The following is an 18,163-nucleotide window of genomic DNA, read 5'->3' on the forward strand; positions in this document are numbered from 1 at the left end:
AAGAGGCCCAGCAATCATTTCTCTCGCTTCCCACAAAGTTCTAGGGTACATCTGATCAGGTCCTGGGGATTTATGCATTTCAAGACATCCAGAACTTCCTCCTCTGTAATATGGACATTTTTCAAGATGCCACTCTCTATTTCCCTACATTCTATATCTTTCGTGTCCTTTTCCACAGTAAATATTGTTGCAAAATACCCATTTAGTATCTTCCCCCATCTCCTGCGGCTCCGCACAAAGGCTGCCTTGCCAATCTTTTAGGGGCCCTAGTTACCCTGTTCTCTCCCTAGTTACCCTTTTGTCCTTAATGTATTTGTAAAAACCCTTTGGAATTTCCCTAACTCTATTTGCCAAAGCTATCTCATGTCCCCATTTTTGTCCTCCTGATTTCTCTCTTAAGTATACTCTTACTGCCTTTATACTCTTCTAAGGATTCACTTGATCTATCCTGTCTATACCTGACATATGCTTCCTTTTTTTTTAACCAAGTCCTCAATTTCTTTAGTCAACCAGCATTCCCTATACCGACCAGCCTTCCCTTTCACCCTGACAGGAATATACTTTCTCTGGACTCTTGTCATCTCATTTCTGAAGGCTTCCCATTTTCCAGCCGCCCCTTTATCTGCAAAACTCTGCAACCAGGTCAGCTTTTAAAAGTTCTTGCCTAATATCTTCAAAATTGTCCTTTCTCCAACTTAGAACTTTAACTTCTAGATCTGGTCTATCCTTTTCCATCACTATTTTAAAACTAATAGAATTATAGTCGCTGGTGCCAAAGTGCTTCCCCCACTGACACCTCAGTCACCTGCCCTGCCTTATTTCCCAAGAGCAGGTTCAGGTTTTGCATCTTCTCTAGTAGCTGAAAAATGTGTTGCTGGAAAAGCGCAGCAGGTCAGGCAGCATCAAAGGAGCGGGAGAATCGATATTTCGGGCATAATGCTGCCTGACCTGCTGCGCTTTTCCAGCAACACATTTTTCAGCTCTAATCTCCAGCATCTGCAGTCCTCACTTTCTCCTACCTTCTCTAGTAGATCCACCCACATACTGAATCAGAAGATTTTCTTGTACACACTTAACAAATTGCTCTCCATCTAAACCTTTAACTATGGCAGTCCCAGTCTGTCTATGTTTGTAAAGTTAAAATCCCCTACCATAACCACCCTATTATTCTTACAGATAACTGAGATCTCCTTACAAGTTTGTTCCTCAATTTCCCTCTGACAATTAGGGTGTATATAATACAATCCCAATAAGGTAATCATCTCTTACTTATTTCTCAGTTGCACCCAAATAACGTCTCTGGAAGTATTTCTGAGAATATCCTCCCTCGGTACATCTGTAATGCTATCCCTTATCAAAAACTCCACTCCCCCTCCTCTCTTGCCTCTCTTTTTATCCTTCCTGTAGCATTTGTATCCTGGAACATTAAACTGTCAGTCTTGTTCATCCCTGAGCCATGTTTCTGTAATTGCTATGATATCCCAGTCCCATGTTCCTAACCATGCTCTGAGTTCATCTGCCTTCCCTGTTAGGCCTCTTGCTTTGAAATAAATGCAGTTTAATTCATCAGTCCTACCTCGTTCTTTGCTTTGTCCCTGCGTACCCTGACCATTTGACTCCCCTTTGTTCTTGCCTGGTTATTATTTCTTTTTGCTTTATAGCACCTCCCCTTTTTGCCATTTAACTATTTCTGCCTTCCATTTTGTCTGTGTTTGAACTGGAGGCGACTTTTGTGTCTTAATTGACCCTGAGATATGCTTCCAATTGTAATTTGACTGCATCATTTAAAATCGACTATATCTATCTTTGCCTGAATCCGTCTCGTTTGAACTTGTCTTTTTTGCATTTGCATTTGACTATTTCAATGAACATATGGGTGATACCCCATTTTTCTGTCCTTTTTAAAAATGTGAGGCAATCCAAACCTATGCTGCCTGTATGTTAACTTGCATCACCAACCCATCCCTGAATTTGCGAGCAAGCATTGTGGGTTTGCCTAACCAGGTACCTTGGGTTGGTTTCCGGTTTTGCCACATTTTAATTAAGTTAAAAGAATTATATAAATAAAGGTCATTGATTAACCCCCATCCTTTCTATCCTGTCTCTGGACTGGTTTAAAACCAATTGCATCAACTTTTTCCAGTTGTTCTGACAGAACATAACCTGAAATGCTAAAATTTATGGACAGAGAAAGAGTTAATAGACCTTGGTTAAATGTTTCCAGCATATGTTTTTATTTCAGCTTTCCACCATATGCAGTATTTTCCTTTTGCGCTTGCTGCCTTTTGTATTATGTCAAATTTTGTCCCGTTTTAGGATTAACCAATTTTTTTTCCTTTGTAAAAGGCAGAGGAGCAGATCCAAATAAACCACCTTGTCGCAAAGCAAAAGTTATTCGGAGGGAGATGAAACTGACGAAACTGCTTCAGAAACAGCAGCAGAAAGAAATGGCAGATATATCCCAGCACCAAGAACCCTCTTCTTCCAACCCTCATCCACACCCTCTGCAGCATCATGCCACCCAAGCAAATAAGCCAAAATCATTGGAAGAGTTTATTTCTGAGTCTTTAACTCCAGATGCAGCCCATAAGCTTGAGGTAATTCTTAAATTTTAGTACGGTTTATCTTGCTGGTGGTTTTGTCCTTTTTAATCTTGCCGTATTAATTTCAGGCAAGTATGTTTCAGATACCTTGACTTTGGTATTACAGGTAGTCCTCCTATAACACAGTTGCTTTCCAGCAAAAAAAACTTGCTTAATATAAATAATGGGACCTATGGGAAAAGTGGGGTTGGGGCAGACCGGCAAATATAAAATCACTCATGATCACTCAGAAATCATCCAAAAGACTAATGCAAAGTATAGCATTGCCTCAATGAAAATTGAAACAAAAGTAATTTTAACACAATTCACTTAAAAAGTGTAAGGAAGCTGCTGTCTGCACAGTACCTCTTAGAGCTGCTCTGTCAGCAGCTGGCATCAGCACATGTGCAGAACAGCATGAAGTCCGGAGCTCCCGTTGTGCATGCGCAGTTAGCATGAAGACCTGCAGGGACATGGCGCATGCATGGGAACTGGCTGTTACGCAGAATGGCATGGAGATTTTGGCATGTACATTGCATGCACAGAACAAAGCCTGCAAGCCCATCCCTACTGAAACCGTGCTATTGCCAACGGAATTATGCATTCTCCAAAATACCGTTCCCTAATTCTTCAGCTTCGTTACAGTCAAACCACGCCACTGAAACTCGCATTATTCCAGAACTACCTGTATTACTATCAAATTGGTTTTTACCACAATCCATGTGGTTTAGGAGCCACAGTCAAATTGTTTAATTTACCATAACTTTATGACTTTTCAAACATTTTCCTTTTGGGATCAAATTTAATGAATGTTGAATTGGATATTAGTGTTCAAATACTTAAATTGCAATGATAGCATTTTGCAAAAAATTTCATAACATTTACAATTCGTTTTACTGCAAAATATCAGTGTAAATGCCATGCATTGTTCAAGAATTTGCTTCTGTATGCTAATCCTACTTGTCATCCATACTTTCTTTGAAATTAAGAGACACGCAAGTCTTTGTTTTTGATAATCTCACATATCAATGTTCATCATGCTATATTTTTCAAGTATTTTGCTGTCAAAAGCTTTCTGCAATATAGAAAGTTATTCTTGGTAGCATTCAATAATATTTCATGACAAACTGGAGAAAATGTAGTTGATTGTAGCACTAAAACTCCTAAAAGGTGCTTATCTAAAATGGCTAAAGTTGTTCCTCTTTAATTAAAAATCTTGTATCTAACATTTGTAACTTTTCAAGAATGTCCATACGACAGAAGGAAAACATCAAATGTGTTAGAGGGAGTTATATGTTCTTCTTGATCAAAACACTAACAAGGAGAAAAAAACTTATTATTTCCTTCGCCATCCCGTTGTATGCCAAATACAATACTAGCATAATTAATATGACCTTTCACCTATTAACTTTCTTTGCAGACTTTCTAAGTGATAACTGCATCCAGACCTTTTTGTTAAATTTAGATTTTTATGATTCTATCTAACACCATGAACAAACCAAGCTAGACTCTGATAATTATAGAATTTTAAAGGTTTTATTTGTTGGTATTTGTAATGCTTGGTAATTCTTTTTTGGCTATTTTCAATGATTTCCCAAGCCATTTTATCACATAATTGTGTCTCCAGTGAGATTTCCTCAGATGATAATAAACAAAGTGTCAAGCTTGCATGTTGGTGAAGGTAGTTGGTCATTGGTAGATTTTGGTATGGGCCAAAAATCAGAAAAAAAAAATTAACAATCATGCAGTTATAAATAAATGGCCTAAAATCCCCAAATAAATCATTCAATGGGAGCGTTAATGTGCCAGCTCATAAATGCAGAATTGGAAAATCAGTGGGCCTCCTTGCAAACTTTCTTGTCTACCCAAGAAACTTTATATTAAGCATTAGTCTATTCAATGTATCACTGCATCAGTAATTATATTCAACATAACTGAGAATATTGGATGCAAATGTTTGATTCTTTAATATACATGATATTCATTGCATATTTTTGTTACATTACATTAAAGTATTTTTTTCATCTGTAATTCCCAAAAGACCTGGCATGCCAAATATTTTTTAAAAGCAGAACTATTAAGAATGACAGCTGTTTTTTCATTTCTAATTTGCTTAATGAGTCCTTTGTTCATTTATTCCATATCTTAATTTAGTGATTTTAGAATGAAATCAATTTCCACTATCTATCTGGAAGCTAAAGTTTAAAAGAGCTGTGAAAAACTTTGCTTATATATTGAGTTGAACTTCTGCTATTGAATGACTGTCAGGCATTAGTAATGGCTCAGGGCATTAGAATAATGGCTTTCTGAAATGGGTAGATGTAAGAATTGTATCATATTACTGAAAAAACTCAACAAAAATAGATTTTTAATTTTATAATAATCTAAAAATGTAATTAACTCATTAATAGTAAATAGTTAATTGTGGTAATGCAATACAATACTAGATGAAGCTGCTACACTATCCTATAAATGAGATCTTTTTACTTTTTTTGGGGCGGCACGGTGGCACAGTGGTTAGCACTGTTGCCTCACAGCGCCAGAGACCCGGGTTCAATTCCTGCCTCAGGCGACTGTGCGGAGTTTGCACGTTCTCCCCGTGTCTGCGTGGGTTTCCTCCGGGTGCTCCGGTTTCCTCCCACAGTCCAAAAGATGTGCAGGTCAGTTGAATTGACCATGCTAAATTGCCCGAAGTGTTAGGTAAGGGGTAAATGTAGGGGTATAGGTGAGTTGTGCTTTGGCGGGGCGGTGTGGATTTGTTGGGCCTAAGGGCCTGTTTCCACACTGTAAGTAATCTAATCTAATCTACTTAATTATTAGGAATTTGAAATAATTTTCTATAGTTTTCACATATCTTGCTTTAATAAAATGCTTTTCTTTTTGCTGCCTGAAGGTGAGACTAGTGAGGTCATCTCCACCAAACTCCCAGTTCAAAGCAACTTTTCAGGAGTCTTACCAGATCTATAAACGGTACCAGATGACCATTCACAAGGACCCCCCCGATAAAGCAACTGAATACCAGGTCAGAATAAGATACGTATAATTCATAAAATTTAAGAGGTAAAGCAACCAGCGTAGCGAAAGGATGATCACTTAGATTCATGTAGGAAAATAAATAAAAGATAGTTAATATTTATGTCTTTTTACTATTTCAGTGAGTACCCTGTAATATCTAAATTAAGGCAATGCAAAATTAAAAATAAGACTAAACCAGTGAGAATGAATACGCCGAAAAGACAAAGTAGAAAATGCGTGTATATCCATAAATAGTGCACTTCCTTGAAAAACTGTTTCGTGATCTGATCGAAACAACAAGACTTAAAAGCAGAGATGTTCCAATTTTCTTTTGTTAAATTAATATTATGAATAATATGAAGGTGATGTAAAATAATGCCATTCTCAACCTGAAACTTTGATTGTCCTGAGGAGGAGCTCTGCTCAAATGTGCTAGTCTCAATCGCCAGCTAGAATTTAATTGCTTTGGGCTTTGAGGTACAGTATATGCTCTAAACATTTAAATTAACATAAATCAATTTCCACTGAGTAGAATAGATGCTACTGATCTCTCAATAGATTTATACTCTAACTTGATATTGACCTAACAATGTATATGAATTATTTTTGAGTCCTTGGGCAGCCTTTTGGAATTTCTATTGTAGAAAAGACATTAAAATAATGTATATTGTACAATACTGTAACTATTTCCACTGCCCCACAAAAGAGCAAGAGCAGAGTCATGAAGGTTTTGATAGGCTGAATTGGGAAAGGTGGCTACTTTTGTTGAGTGATTAATTTAAAAGAACCACTTAATTTAAAAGAAATGACTTCACCTGCTTTTCTTCTAAGTCTGATTTATAAACAGTTAGTATACTGATAATGCTAAACTTGTACAGATATGGCCACAAATGGGTATTTTCAAAACAGAAAATCTCTCATTTTGATCTCTTATTCAGTTTTGTTTTACCTCTGTCAAATGAGCAGTTTGTTGCACACAAAAGAGCTAAGCAGATTAAAGTGCCCTATCGAGCAACCTGATTTGAAGCCAACTTGAAAGGCAAACACATGCACTGTTAACAGCTTGGAAACTTGGCCTATATTAGATATCAAGTTATAAATCGGGTGCAGTTAAAAGTGCTTATTAGCAAAACTAAGCATAGAATAAACAATTTTATTAATACTTATCAATTTGTTTAGAATACTTTGACACATTATATTGGGAATGGGACAGATAATAGGTTTTTGAACTGGATTTGGAGGAGAATCTGCACTAATCTTACCTTCAGTGGTAAAACTTGTGGTAATTTTTCAAGTTTACTTTAGTTTCTATTGTCAAAGTATTTCCAATGATTTGTTTACTTCGCAATTTACATGGATTGCCTGCCCTGAAGGTGAAACTAGTGCCAGTTTCCTTCGATGACCCAGATTTCATTGAATCCTTTAACCAATCAGCAGCTTTGTATGCCAAGTATCAGATGGCTGTGCACCATGATTCATCTGATGAATGTAATGAATCACAGGTAAAACGATTTTTTTGCACTTGTCATTTTACTGATTGTTATTAAAATGTAATTCATTTAAATAGTGCTGTTTGAGGGGGTTCAAAGCCAGTTCACCAGCTTCATTTTCTGCTTGTATTTTATTCATCATATTGTTCATGCCTGTGTCACATCATGAAAACTGTGCCAGGTTTTTGCCACTTAAGTAATCTTTGATAAGATGGACATCATTGTCAATATAATAGTGCTATCTAGGCAAAGAAAGATAATGAAGGTAGAATATTTGTTCTATATATATCCATATACAAAATAGATATGTGACCATTACCTATTTTCATTGAAGCTATCTCTGTTGATATATCTACATTATGGTCATATGTTTCTCTATATTGTATATATGTGCATTCTTCTAGAGCAGCAGTTACATTATTAGGAAAAGGCACATCTGGAGCTCTTATTACCGTGGTGACTGATCACATTCCACTGTATCATTTACCGGTGAACCAACTTTCTAATGCAATGAAATGTTATGTATACTTCAAATTTATATGTATCTCGAATCCTGTTCTGAACATCAGGGTTGCAAAAATAACAATGCTTTCTTGATTCGTTGATTGTAATTCTAATATACACTGACAGCCAGTTGTATTTGAAATTGTCCCAATCCCTGCCTCTCTTTTCAGGCTCGGAAACAAAATGTTGTAGCTGTCACAAAAATGTTTTTATGATGTAATGATGAAAATCTGTTATGCATTTTGGGAAATACAGGCACTTTTGGAAACTAATATAAACAAACAATTTACATTTTTTCCTAATTGAGGTACATTGCTAAAACTGTTGCCTCTATATACACACTCTTGAAGGCTAAATTTTATATGGATTACCTTTGGTCAGAATACTATATTTTTCTTTGAGAGAAAAATAATTCTGTTTCTTTTCCTTTCAGACAGAACCATTTCTTCCCCACTGCCCACCACTTTTAAAATTTCTTCATTAGGCCTTGAGAAAATGTTGGTTTCTCCTTCCTGTGTTAGGATCAACCATATATTTTGTTATTGACCAGGTGAAATCTATAACTTTGGTGTGTTTTCAGTTAGTGTTTCTTTTAAAACTGGATTTAGTGTGCCCTGTTTCATTTCAAACTTTGCAACATTGAAAGTTACAGCTTCTATTAGAGGGAATAGTAAGCATGGAATTGCATTTGTGATATTAATGCCAATAAGTGGTATTTTGTATTTATTTTGGACAGATCATGCATCGCCAAAGTTACAACTTGGATGTTCAGTTTTTATATAATCGTGTAATGTTTATTTTATGTCCCCCGTGTTAACATTAATACTCTAATGTTTAGCTCAAAGGTACAGGTTGACTGGTATGAAATTACTTTTGAAATCACAAAACTATTAGTGTTCTGTTGAGCCTTTTAATATTTTTACTTAACTTAATGTGATGGAGCCTTCAAAATGCAGAATCTTGTGTTGTATTTTCATATCAGTTTGTATTTCCTCAAATTTATCAGTCTTAAAATTTATTTTGCCGATTTGCTAAATGCCTCAGAAACCACTAGATTTCATCCCTTCAAACAAGCTCGTTTTGGTGAAGCACGGTTCTATCTGTTAATGTAAACATTTTACTTATAATTATCAAGACATTTGAACACTTTTTTTCAATAACCAGATTATTACAACTTTCCTATTATTTTACTGATATGTTAACTAATTTGCTGTACAGTTCTGTATCCCAAGAGCTGTGACTTCTACTTTCAAAACAGGTGTACAATATCTACTGCTTCTACTGATTTTGGCAATATCTTTAAAGACTGTCAGATTTATTAACAATGATCTGTAGCATTGATTGAAGCTCTGATATACATTGGCACTGATTTTCTGTTGACCAGGGAATCCTTATTCTAGCGTAGATGGAGTTGTGTATATGGACCTGTGGAATCTCCATTGTAATAGATTTTGAGGGAATAGCCCAAGAAATCGAAGATCCCACTCTCCATGAGTCTCCATTTAAATCAGCAAGTTTGGATGATTCTGAAGACAATTAAGTAAAATAGCTACTCAGGAAAAGTTAGACATTGCATTTAATAGGTTAATTCCTGAGTAGCTGTTTGATAGATGCATACTTACCACACAAACACACACTGCACTTCCTCCAGACCGTATTTTTTTCCCTGACACCCACTTCTTTATGTCCCCACTGGATATTTCTGCCACCCACTCCCTAATCATTGCATCGCTTACCAGACCTCCTTGCCGTCTTCTGTGGCATACTATTCACTTGTCATTCTACTCCCTACTCACCTTGGATCCTATCCTCTCCAGCCAGCTCACTACCTATTTGGCACTTTACTTTGTTGGTACTCCAGTACCCTAACTTCACGCTTACCTTACGTATGTGCTATTTGAGAGCAGCTATCAAAATGGATGTTGGAACCTTCAAACTTTAGAATATGATAGCTGAATGATGTGGAAAATGGCATGTTTAGCCTTCTCCCAACACGTCTTTACTAAAGAATTTCAGATTGGAAGTATGGTTCTGTATTCCTGAAGGAGTCCTGTTTTGAGTCTCCTCTCAGAAATGCAGGCTTCCTTTCTTTAGTTAAAAAAAGGGACTCAATTGCAATCTGCGTGATTGCCAATCCTCAGAAAATTTAACCCATTATTTCCAATTAATCAGCTCCTGATATTTTCAGTTTCAGTATAGCTAATGTGTAATCAGTTATGCAAGCATGTATTAGTTGTTGGAGGTGATTCTGAAAGGTAGAATTTGGAGAGTTAAGGAATGATTGGGGATAGTAAGATGATTTTGCGATGGAAATTGTGTGTCTCAAACTTGATTGAGTTTTTTTTGAGGAAATAAGCAAAAGGATTGAAGACAAAGCAATAGACGTTGTTTACTTGAACTTCAGTAAACCTTTGGCAATGTTTGGCATAGTAGACCAATTAGTAAAGTTAGATCACATGGGATTCAGGGAGAGCTTGCCAATTGGATGCACAATTTGCTTCACGATAGGAGTCACAGTCAAATAAGGGTTTTTTTTTCGGACTGGAGGCCTGTGACCAGTGGTGTGCCGCAAGATTCTGTACCGAGTGCACAGCTTTTCATCAGTTACATAAATGATTTGGATGTGAATATATGAGAAATGATTAGTAAGTTTATGGATGACATCAAAGTTGTTGGTATAGTGGACAGTGAAGAAGGTTATCTAAGATTACAAAGAGATTGTGATCAATTGGATCAATGGGCTGAGGAGTGGCAGGTGAAGTTTAATTTAAATAAATGTGAGACATTGTATTTTGATAAAATAAACCAGGCTTATATAATTAATGGTAGGACCTGCAGTAGTGTTGTAGAACAAAGAGACCCAAGAGTTCAGGTATGTAATTCTTTGAAGTTTGTGCCATAGGTAGATAGGGTAGTTAAAGAGTTTAGCACACTTGCCTTCATTGTTCAGACCTTTTGAGTAAAGGAATTGGGACGTCATGTTGAGGTTGTACAGGACGTTGGTGAGGCCTCTTCTGGAGTACTGTGTGCAGTTCTGGTCGCCCTATTATAGGGAGGATATCAAGCTGGGGAGGGTTCAGAAAAGGTTTACCAGAATGTTGCCACAAGTGCAGGGTTTGAGTTATAAGGAGAGGCTGGATAGGCTAGGACTATTTTTTCTTAATGTAGGTCGTTAAGGGGTGACTTTATGGAGGTTTATAAAATCATAAGGGGTTTCAATAAAATGAATGGCAGGTGTTTTTTCCCTAGGGTGGAAGAGCTCAACTAGAGGGCGTATTTATAAGGTGAGAAGAGAATGAATTAAAAATGACAAGGGGCATTTTTTTAGTGGTTCATGTGTGACTGTGTAGAATAAACTTCCAGAGGAAGTGATAAATGTGGGTACATTTACAACATTTTAAAAGACATTTGGATAAGTACATGAATTTGAAAAGTTTGGAGGGATATGGACCAAGTGCAGGCAAGTAGAACTAGTTTAGTTTGGGAACATGGTCAGTGTTGGGGTGAAGGGTCTGTTTCTATGCTGTATGACTATAGCCTACTTCTAGCAAATAAAACCTCAAGAAAGAGAACCACCATCATTAATGCAGTTTGTGGTTGGACTTTTGAAAAGTGAAGGAAATGCTGTTGGGGCTGTATTTTCTTCATGTTTCAAAAGACTAAGTCATTAACTTGAAGGATTGATTAACGTGTTGGATTAACAAATTGAAGTGGTCATCTGACACTGAGGTTTGAATTTTATGTCTTTATGCTTGCTACATATAAGCATCTGAAGTTACATCCATTGGTACGCATTTCTGAACATCATCATACATCATTGATGCACAGCCTGTTAACATTTAGCTGAGTTAACAATTTCTGCCAGCATGTGAATGTAAAATAAACCCTTTATTATAGAATTGACACCTAACATGTGCTAACTAATGCTTGACAATGATGTGTTGTGAAGTGATTCGAGTTTTTTTACAAATTTTTAAGGTGAACCCTTTCAGTTAGATAAATGGCAGTGCAGTTTGATCATTGAAGTGCCTATCCTCCTATAATTTTACTTGGTGAACTGTGTGACAAAAGGTGTGAAGTAATTAAATGAGCATTTATTAATTATTCAAAGATTTCAGTCTTAGTTATTGAACGCTTGAAAATCAGCAAATGAAGCAGAAATCCACATGGATCTGACTAATCATGACTGAGGATGACTTTTTTAAGTTTGTATTTTCTGTATTGCACTACGTGCGAACTATATCATCCTTTGATGCAGCTTGCTCCAGTACTCTGCAGTTTTTTTTCTGTCAAAAGAACTTTGAAAGAGAAAGTTGTCCATCGGTCAAGGAGTTTTAAGCTAAGGTTTAAAGGCAGGAAAGCCCATGGAATATTGATTGTAGGAAATAAACAGTGCATCACTGATTTTTCTTTAAAAATAAGGGACAGCGGTTGATTTATTGTTTGGTCCCTTTTATCAATGGCAAGTTAACAGCTTTTACCGTGAAGGACAAATCTATTACCTTGTCCTCTTGAATTAGTTGCATCTTGTAATTTACATATATTTCCTATTTCTCTTTGTTTTGGGCTTGCTGGCCTGTTTTTTGAAAGAGATTCCAAAATATTTCCATTGTACATGTGCACATTTCTATTGCAAATCATGCAAGATTTGTGCATACACCCCTCACTAAGACCAACAGCACACTGAGGAGGCAAATCTTGACATCAACTGATATGATGTCATTACTGCCAATTCGAAGCTCCATGCTTCAGCCCAAACCCCTGTGTTAACCTCCTATGACTGAAAGACTCTCCCCTCAAGCATTGTTTAAAGGATTATCCAATACCCGTTAGTTGCTGGATTATCTTTTTTCTGACTGTTGCTGCAATTCTAGACATTTGAGAATTTTTTCTTTTTTTTTTTAAAGCTTCATTGTTTAGTAAATTGCCCAGCTGGTGGTGGAGTTTCCTTCTGGTGGCTCACATTTGAACATAAGTGAGCATCTTTCACCCAAGGGTGCTTTATTAAGCAGGACTAGCAGAATGAGATTAGACCACACAAGATAAGCTGCCAGAAGAAAAATGAGATGGGGTTGAGGAAAGAAAAACTAATAGCTAGAGAAACTCAGCAGGCTTCGCAGCATCTGTGGAGAGAAACCAGAGTCAGTGTTTGGGTCCAGTGATTCCTCTTCAGAACTTTCTGAAGAGTCACTGGACCTGAAAAGTTGACTCTACTTTCTTTCCACAGATGCTGCTAATCTTGCTGAATTTCTCCAACTATTTCTGTTTTTGTTTCAGATTCATAGTATCTGTAGTTTTGATTTAGTTTGGGGTTGAGGAAGTGGTATCATCATGAGCTGGTCTCCATAAAGGGACTTCAACAAGCAAATATTTTTTGGAGAACAGCTTGCAGGAATGCTGTGGCTACCTGGAAGTGTCTTTGCAAAATACTATGCAGAAGTATGATGGCAGCAAACTGAGACTGCATGACTGCAGTCTAAGCTTTCACTGAATTATTAAGGTATTGGTTGGATCCTACTTGTGCTATCAGAAATTGAATCATGATTGTCTCCACAAATGTGTTGATGAAAATTACTGAAATGTTTATTAGATTTCAAAAGTGCAATATTTTATGAACAAAACAACTCCCCAGCCTACCTGTTTTTATTTTTTTGACTAACCATATATGGTACATCATCTCACATGGATTCACTGTTGTTCAGATTCACGCATAACCCAGATATATATCGGCACCTGAAGTGATCAGATTTTCATTGTTTGACAAAGGCAGGACTGTGTGTATACTAAATTTTATTTTCATACTGTTTAATTCACTCCAATAAAATTGTAAACTATACAAAAGTATCTGCTTTAATGTTTAATTGTATATCCTTGAAGGAAGGCTAGTTCATGCAAACAGTCAGTGATCATCCAGTTTAACTGTAATATTATGTTCACTCGGACTAAGTAATCCAAGATAGTGGTGGAGTATGGCTTCTGTGCCAGAGCTTGTATGCTCGAATTTTTGTTATTCTTTTCTTCTTGTTTTCCTTTCCAGCTTAGCTTGGATAGCAGTCTGGAGACGAGGCCAGCCAGGTGCTAGTGTGGACTGGGGTACAAGGACTGTAATTCTGAACTTTTTATTTCTTTAAGTTATTTTCTAATTTATTCCTATGTTTTTATATTTTTGTACCTAATGTTGGACTTTTTAATTTCTTTTTCTAATTTTTCTAATTTAAGAATTTGTACCTGGGTACCTTCGTACCCAAGATGGCACTGTAAATGGCAACCTGTAAACTTTTTACTGTGTACTTATGTCAGTATATGTGACAATAAAGCTAATTCTAATTTTAAAACTTTTATTATTCCTCAGCTGTTCGCAATTTGTTTTTAACAAATTTCTTTAAAAATGCAAAAAAGAATTATTTTTAAATCATCCATGCTGTCATAAGTATGTCTCCCAACCCAAAATGAGTTTATATTGTTACCTTGTGATTTTATGACTTATGGTGAATTGCAGATGGAGTAGATAGCAATTCTGCAGAAAATGCAGGCCTTATGATTTAATGACCTTTTTAATTTGTTAGCAAGTTATTTCAATATTGGATTACTTACCAGCAGATATTTTCACGTACTGGTCATAGAGGTGTACAGCATGGAAATAGACCCTTCGGTCCAACTCGTCCATGCCAACCAGATATCCGAAACTTATCTAGTCTCATTTGCCAGCACTTGGCCCATAGCCCTCTTAACTCTTCCTATTCATGTACGTGTCCAGATGCCTTTTAAATGTTGTAATTGTATCAATCTCCACCAGTCCTTTTGGCAGCTCATTCCATACACACACCACACTCTGTGTGGAAAAAGTCCCCTCTTAGGTCCCTTTTAAATCTCTTTCTCCCCCCTCCCCCTCAACCTAAACTAATGCCTTCTAGTTCTGGACTCCCCCAACTCAGGGAAAAGATCTTGTCTATTTACCCTATCCATTCCCCTCATGATTTTATAAACCTCTATAAGGTCACCCCTTCGGCTATGACTCTCCAGGAAAAACAGCCCTAGCCTCTCCCTGTAGCTCAAACCCTCCAACCTTGGCAATATCCTTGTAAATCTTTTCTGAACTCTTTCAAGTTTCACAACATCCTTTCCATAGGAGGGAGTGCAGAATTGCACACACTATTCCAAACATGGCCTAACTAATGCAGCCACAACATGACCTCCCAACTCCTATACTCAATGCTCTGACCAATAAAGGAAAGTAACATACTACACTCCTTCTTCACTATCCAGCCCACCTGAGACTCCACTTTCAAGGAACTATGAACCTGCACCCAAGGTCTGTTTGTTCAGCAACACTCCCCAGAGCCTTACCATTTAGTGTATAATTCCTACCCTGATTTGCTTTTCCAAACTGCAGCCATTCTATTGTAACGTATGTTTTGTAAACGTGAATTTGCTGTAATGCGATTGACAAATTGGGGACACTGTTTGTAAAGCATGAGCTTTTAAATCATATGTTGGCTATAATGCAATTACATCGGCAACACTTTAAGCTGTTTCTAAATGCAATTTTTCTTTAATGCGGGGTTGCACAAAAACACTACCATTGCATTATAGAAAAACTGACTTACATTTTAGAGTTAATGGTTGATTTGGTAAAAACTACAGTCAAGTTCATTTCACTTGACTAATAAAAAATGTTTTTAAATATGTGCATTGAAAATTTAGGGATGCATCTAATTACTTAGTCTGGAATGTTTTATTGGTCTTAAGATCAGTGTTTTACGTTAGAGTTTAAGGTCACAGGAGACATCTGTGCAAACATTGCCGAATCAAGCAGTGTATGTGACCCAAGTGTCTTGTGTAACAGTATATGAGCCTGTCTAGAGGTGATTTAAATAAGGAGGGAAAATTCATTGTTAAGTGGAAGTCACATTTTGTTAATTTGGTGTTACTATTAATAGCACTTTAAAAATTGATTGCTTTCCTCTTTTTCATATTGTTTTCCAGTTTAATGCCTGCATGTTTTTGAACGAGATTGAAGCTATTCTTCCCATAAACCAGAGTAATTTCTAATTGCAATCCACTACTTGCTCAGTTATGCAAGTAAATTGAAATGGGAAACTTTACATTTTTTTTAAGCAGTAGCTGATCCAACAAGCAATGTTAGAGCTATTAATTGGAATGGTGTCCAAATAATGGAGCATTTATTTTCAGGATTTAAACATTTATTACATGAAGGAATTAGATATTTATGTTATCAGCGTCCGATTTTGAGCATTTGCAAGCTGCTAGGATGATAATATGCATTGTAGAAACACACATTGAGAATTTGTCTGAATACATAAAGCCAGGAGGAAGTGGTTGTTGGCAATTTGTTCTTAAAATTGTTGATCTCTACCTTAGTATCAGACGATCTCCTAGAACAATGTTTGTGTTTGGTTTGAGGTTGTTCAGTTTGGCACATCCTGCACTTGGAGATAATTGTCAGTAAGGCAATTACTTGTAAAGTCTGAGTGGTTTAGTTATAATGTTTTGGGAAACTTGGAAGCAGTACATTTGGATTTTCAGAAAGCATTCAGTAAGGTGTTGCTCATGATTGGGCTCAAGGAATTAAATAGTAATGTTTTAGCATGGATTAGCAATTGATTGTTTTCTGACCATTATCCGAAGTAGGAAAAAGCAAGTTTAATTTTTATAATTGTGTGTAGCAATGCTGGTTTGTGATCTTGATGCATAAAGCATAATTTTATGAGCTACCATTGACTGAGCATTTGATAGAGCCAATTTATTGGATCTTTACTTGAGACAGAGAATTACTAAACAATAAAATGGTTCGAGTCAGTGAAGCATTCAGCTGTGGTTGAATCCAGATTGATAAAGCTAGGACTCTGAGGCTAAACTATAGAAATCTTTTTGATCTTGATTGATATGTGAACAAATTCAGTTGCTGACAATTTAGATCAAATGTATACTCTTTTTATATTCAGGTAGTTGGACGTCTGTAAAATTATTTCCACTGCCAAATGTTCAGTTTAGTTAAACAGCTTCCCGGAAAGAAGCATAGCTCTGTAAAGTATTTGAAGTAATGGGCCTTTTTAACATTTTTGTTCAACATTTTTGACCTGCAGCTTGTGATAACCTGTTGCATTTTGACATTGTGAAATCACAGATAAATTGAATTAACTGATACCAAAAAAGAAAACTTAAAAGTTTGGAGCCAGTGTAGTTGTTTTTTAATGTTTTACTTAATATTTCAGTAATTTAGTAGCTATTATTAATCTTTGTATTCATACTATGTGTTTATTAAAATATTCTTTGAATGATATTGTGTTATGACATAGTCAGTTCTAAACATATAATCAACAATAATGCCACTAAAACTGATCATTCCACAATTGTGTTTATGTTCCTACTTGCTCTTTGTTCAAAATAGAAAAGTGTTTATGTTTGAAACAAATGTTTAATAGAAAACACATTTCATTTAATAGATATTAGATTAACAACTGTAACCATGATTTATTTTAACAGAATGCAATAGAAAGTTTGTCACTAGCTTTATATTCATATTGACAGCTTCATCAAACATAATAGTCTCCCACAGCCTCTAATGTAAAGGTAGCTATAGAACCTTCTGACCTGTGCCTGACTAAATATTGGCTTTGGCACTTATTAATCCTGGAGGAAAACAGATCATTTGGCTATGAAGTTAAAATAGAAATACATGTTAATATAGTAATAAATAGTAGCATTGAGAAATGTATGAATGTTTTGAAATGTGGTCAGGCACACCAGTTTAATTGGGGATATTGGGACATGTGGCCGTAAATGAGAACATTTGAGTCCAAGCTGTCAGTGACCTTTAACAGTAATGTGATACTCCCCAAGCAGTGATCAAATACAAAATGTCCACATGATGAACTTTCAAATAGTTTTGTGCTGAAGGAAAAATATATAATAGTGTTGTATCATGCTACAACAATAGAGGAGCATTGAACTGGACACAGAAATATTACCATGAAAGCATTCTAAAATGGCAGTGAAGATAAGCTGGTCACTCAATTTTCCTTCAATATGATCCTAAAATAATTTAAACTCATAGGGGTGGGAGGAGGAACAAGGGAATTGAGCCAGTATATTTTTAGTAAGAACATTGTAAGTGTCTTTTTTTCTGCCCATGTTTCTTGCAACCCTTTTTTTTCCTTAACATGGGCAGCTGAGCTTGGTTCTTCCCCTACTTTGATTCTGAACAAATTCATTGGTGATATTAGCCATGTTACCTCTTAATTAGTTCTCTGCTGACGTTAGTTATCTGAATGCCGACAAGAGATTGAACCTGTTATGTCTCAGTCGGTATATCTTTAAAAGACATGCTCATAATATTACCACTGCAATGCAGCACGGGACCCTTATTCCGTCTTACCTGGAATTGTTCGAAACATGGCATGCTGTAAGAAATACATAGCTCTTTGGATGAATATTAAGCTGTTGCAGATACTCTGGGCTGAATTTTTCCAAGCCCTGAATGATGTAGACAATCGTGAGTTGGATTGGAATGTACAGCAGAAATGAAAAAGTTCGATTATTGTCTGATTA

At 36.3% G+C, this 18,163-nt stretch overlaps 1 protein-coding gene across 10 annotated transcripts in view; it reads left to right on the top strand.

Moving 5' to 3' along the window:
- LOC122561177 (arginyl-tRNA--protein transferase 1) overlaps window positions 1–18,163 on the top strand; it is a 225,295-nt gene that overhangs the window by 45,578 nt on the left and 161,554 nt on the right. For 5 of the 10 annotated variants that reach the window (XM_043712690.1, XM_043712693.1, XM_043712696.1 and 2 more), the window contains 3 exons: window positions 2,347–2,597; window positions 5,476–5,604; window positions 6,971–7,099. In XM_043712690.1, the coding sequence (XP_043568625.1) occupies window positions 2,347–2,597; window positions 5,476–5,604; window positions 6,971–7,099 (509 nt within the window). The remainder of the gene's footprint in view (window positions 1–2,346; window positions 2,598–5,475; window positions 5,605–6,970; window positions 7,100–18,163) is intronic. The other 5 variants (XM_043712697.1, XM_043712692.1, XM_043712698.1 and 2 more) reach the window with 3 other exon arrangements.

The sequence above is a fragment of the Chiloscyllium plagiosum genome, chromosome 22 (genome assembly GCF_004010195.1).
Source record: "Chiloscyllium plagiosum isolate BGI_BamShark_2017 chromosome 22, ASM401019v2, whole genome shotgun sequence".
Lineage (NCBI taxonomy): Eukaryota > Metazoa > Chordata > Chondrichthyes > Orectolobiformes > Hemiscylliidae > Chiloscyllium > Chiloscyllium plagiosum.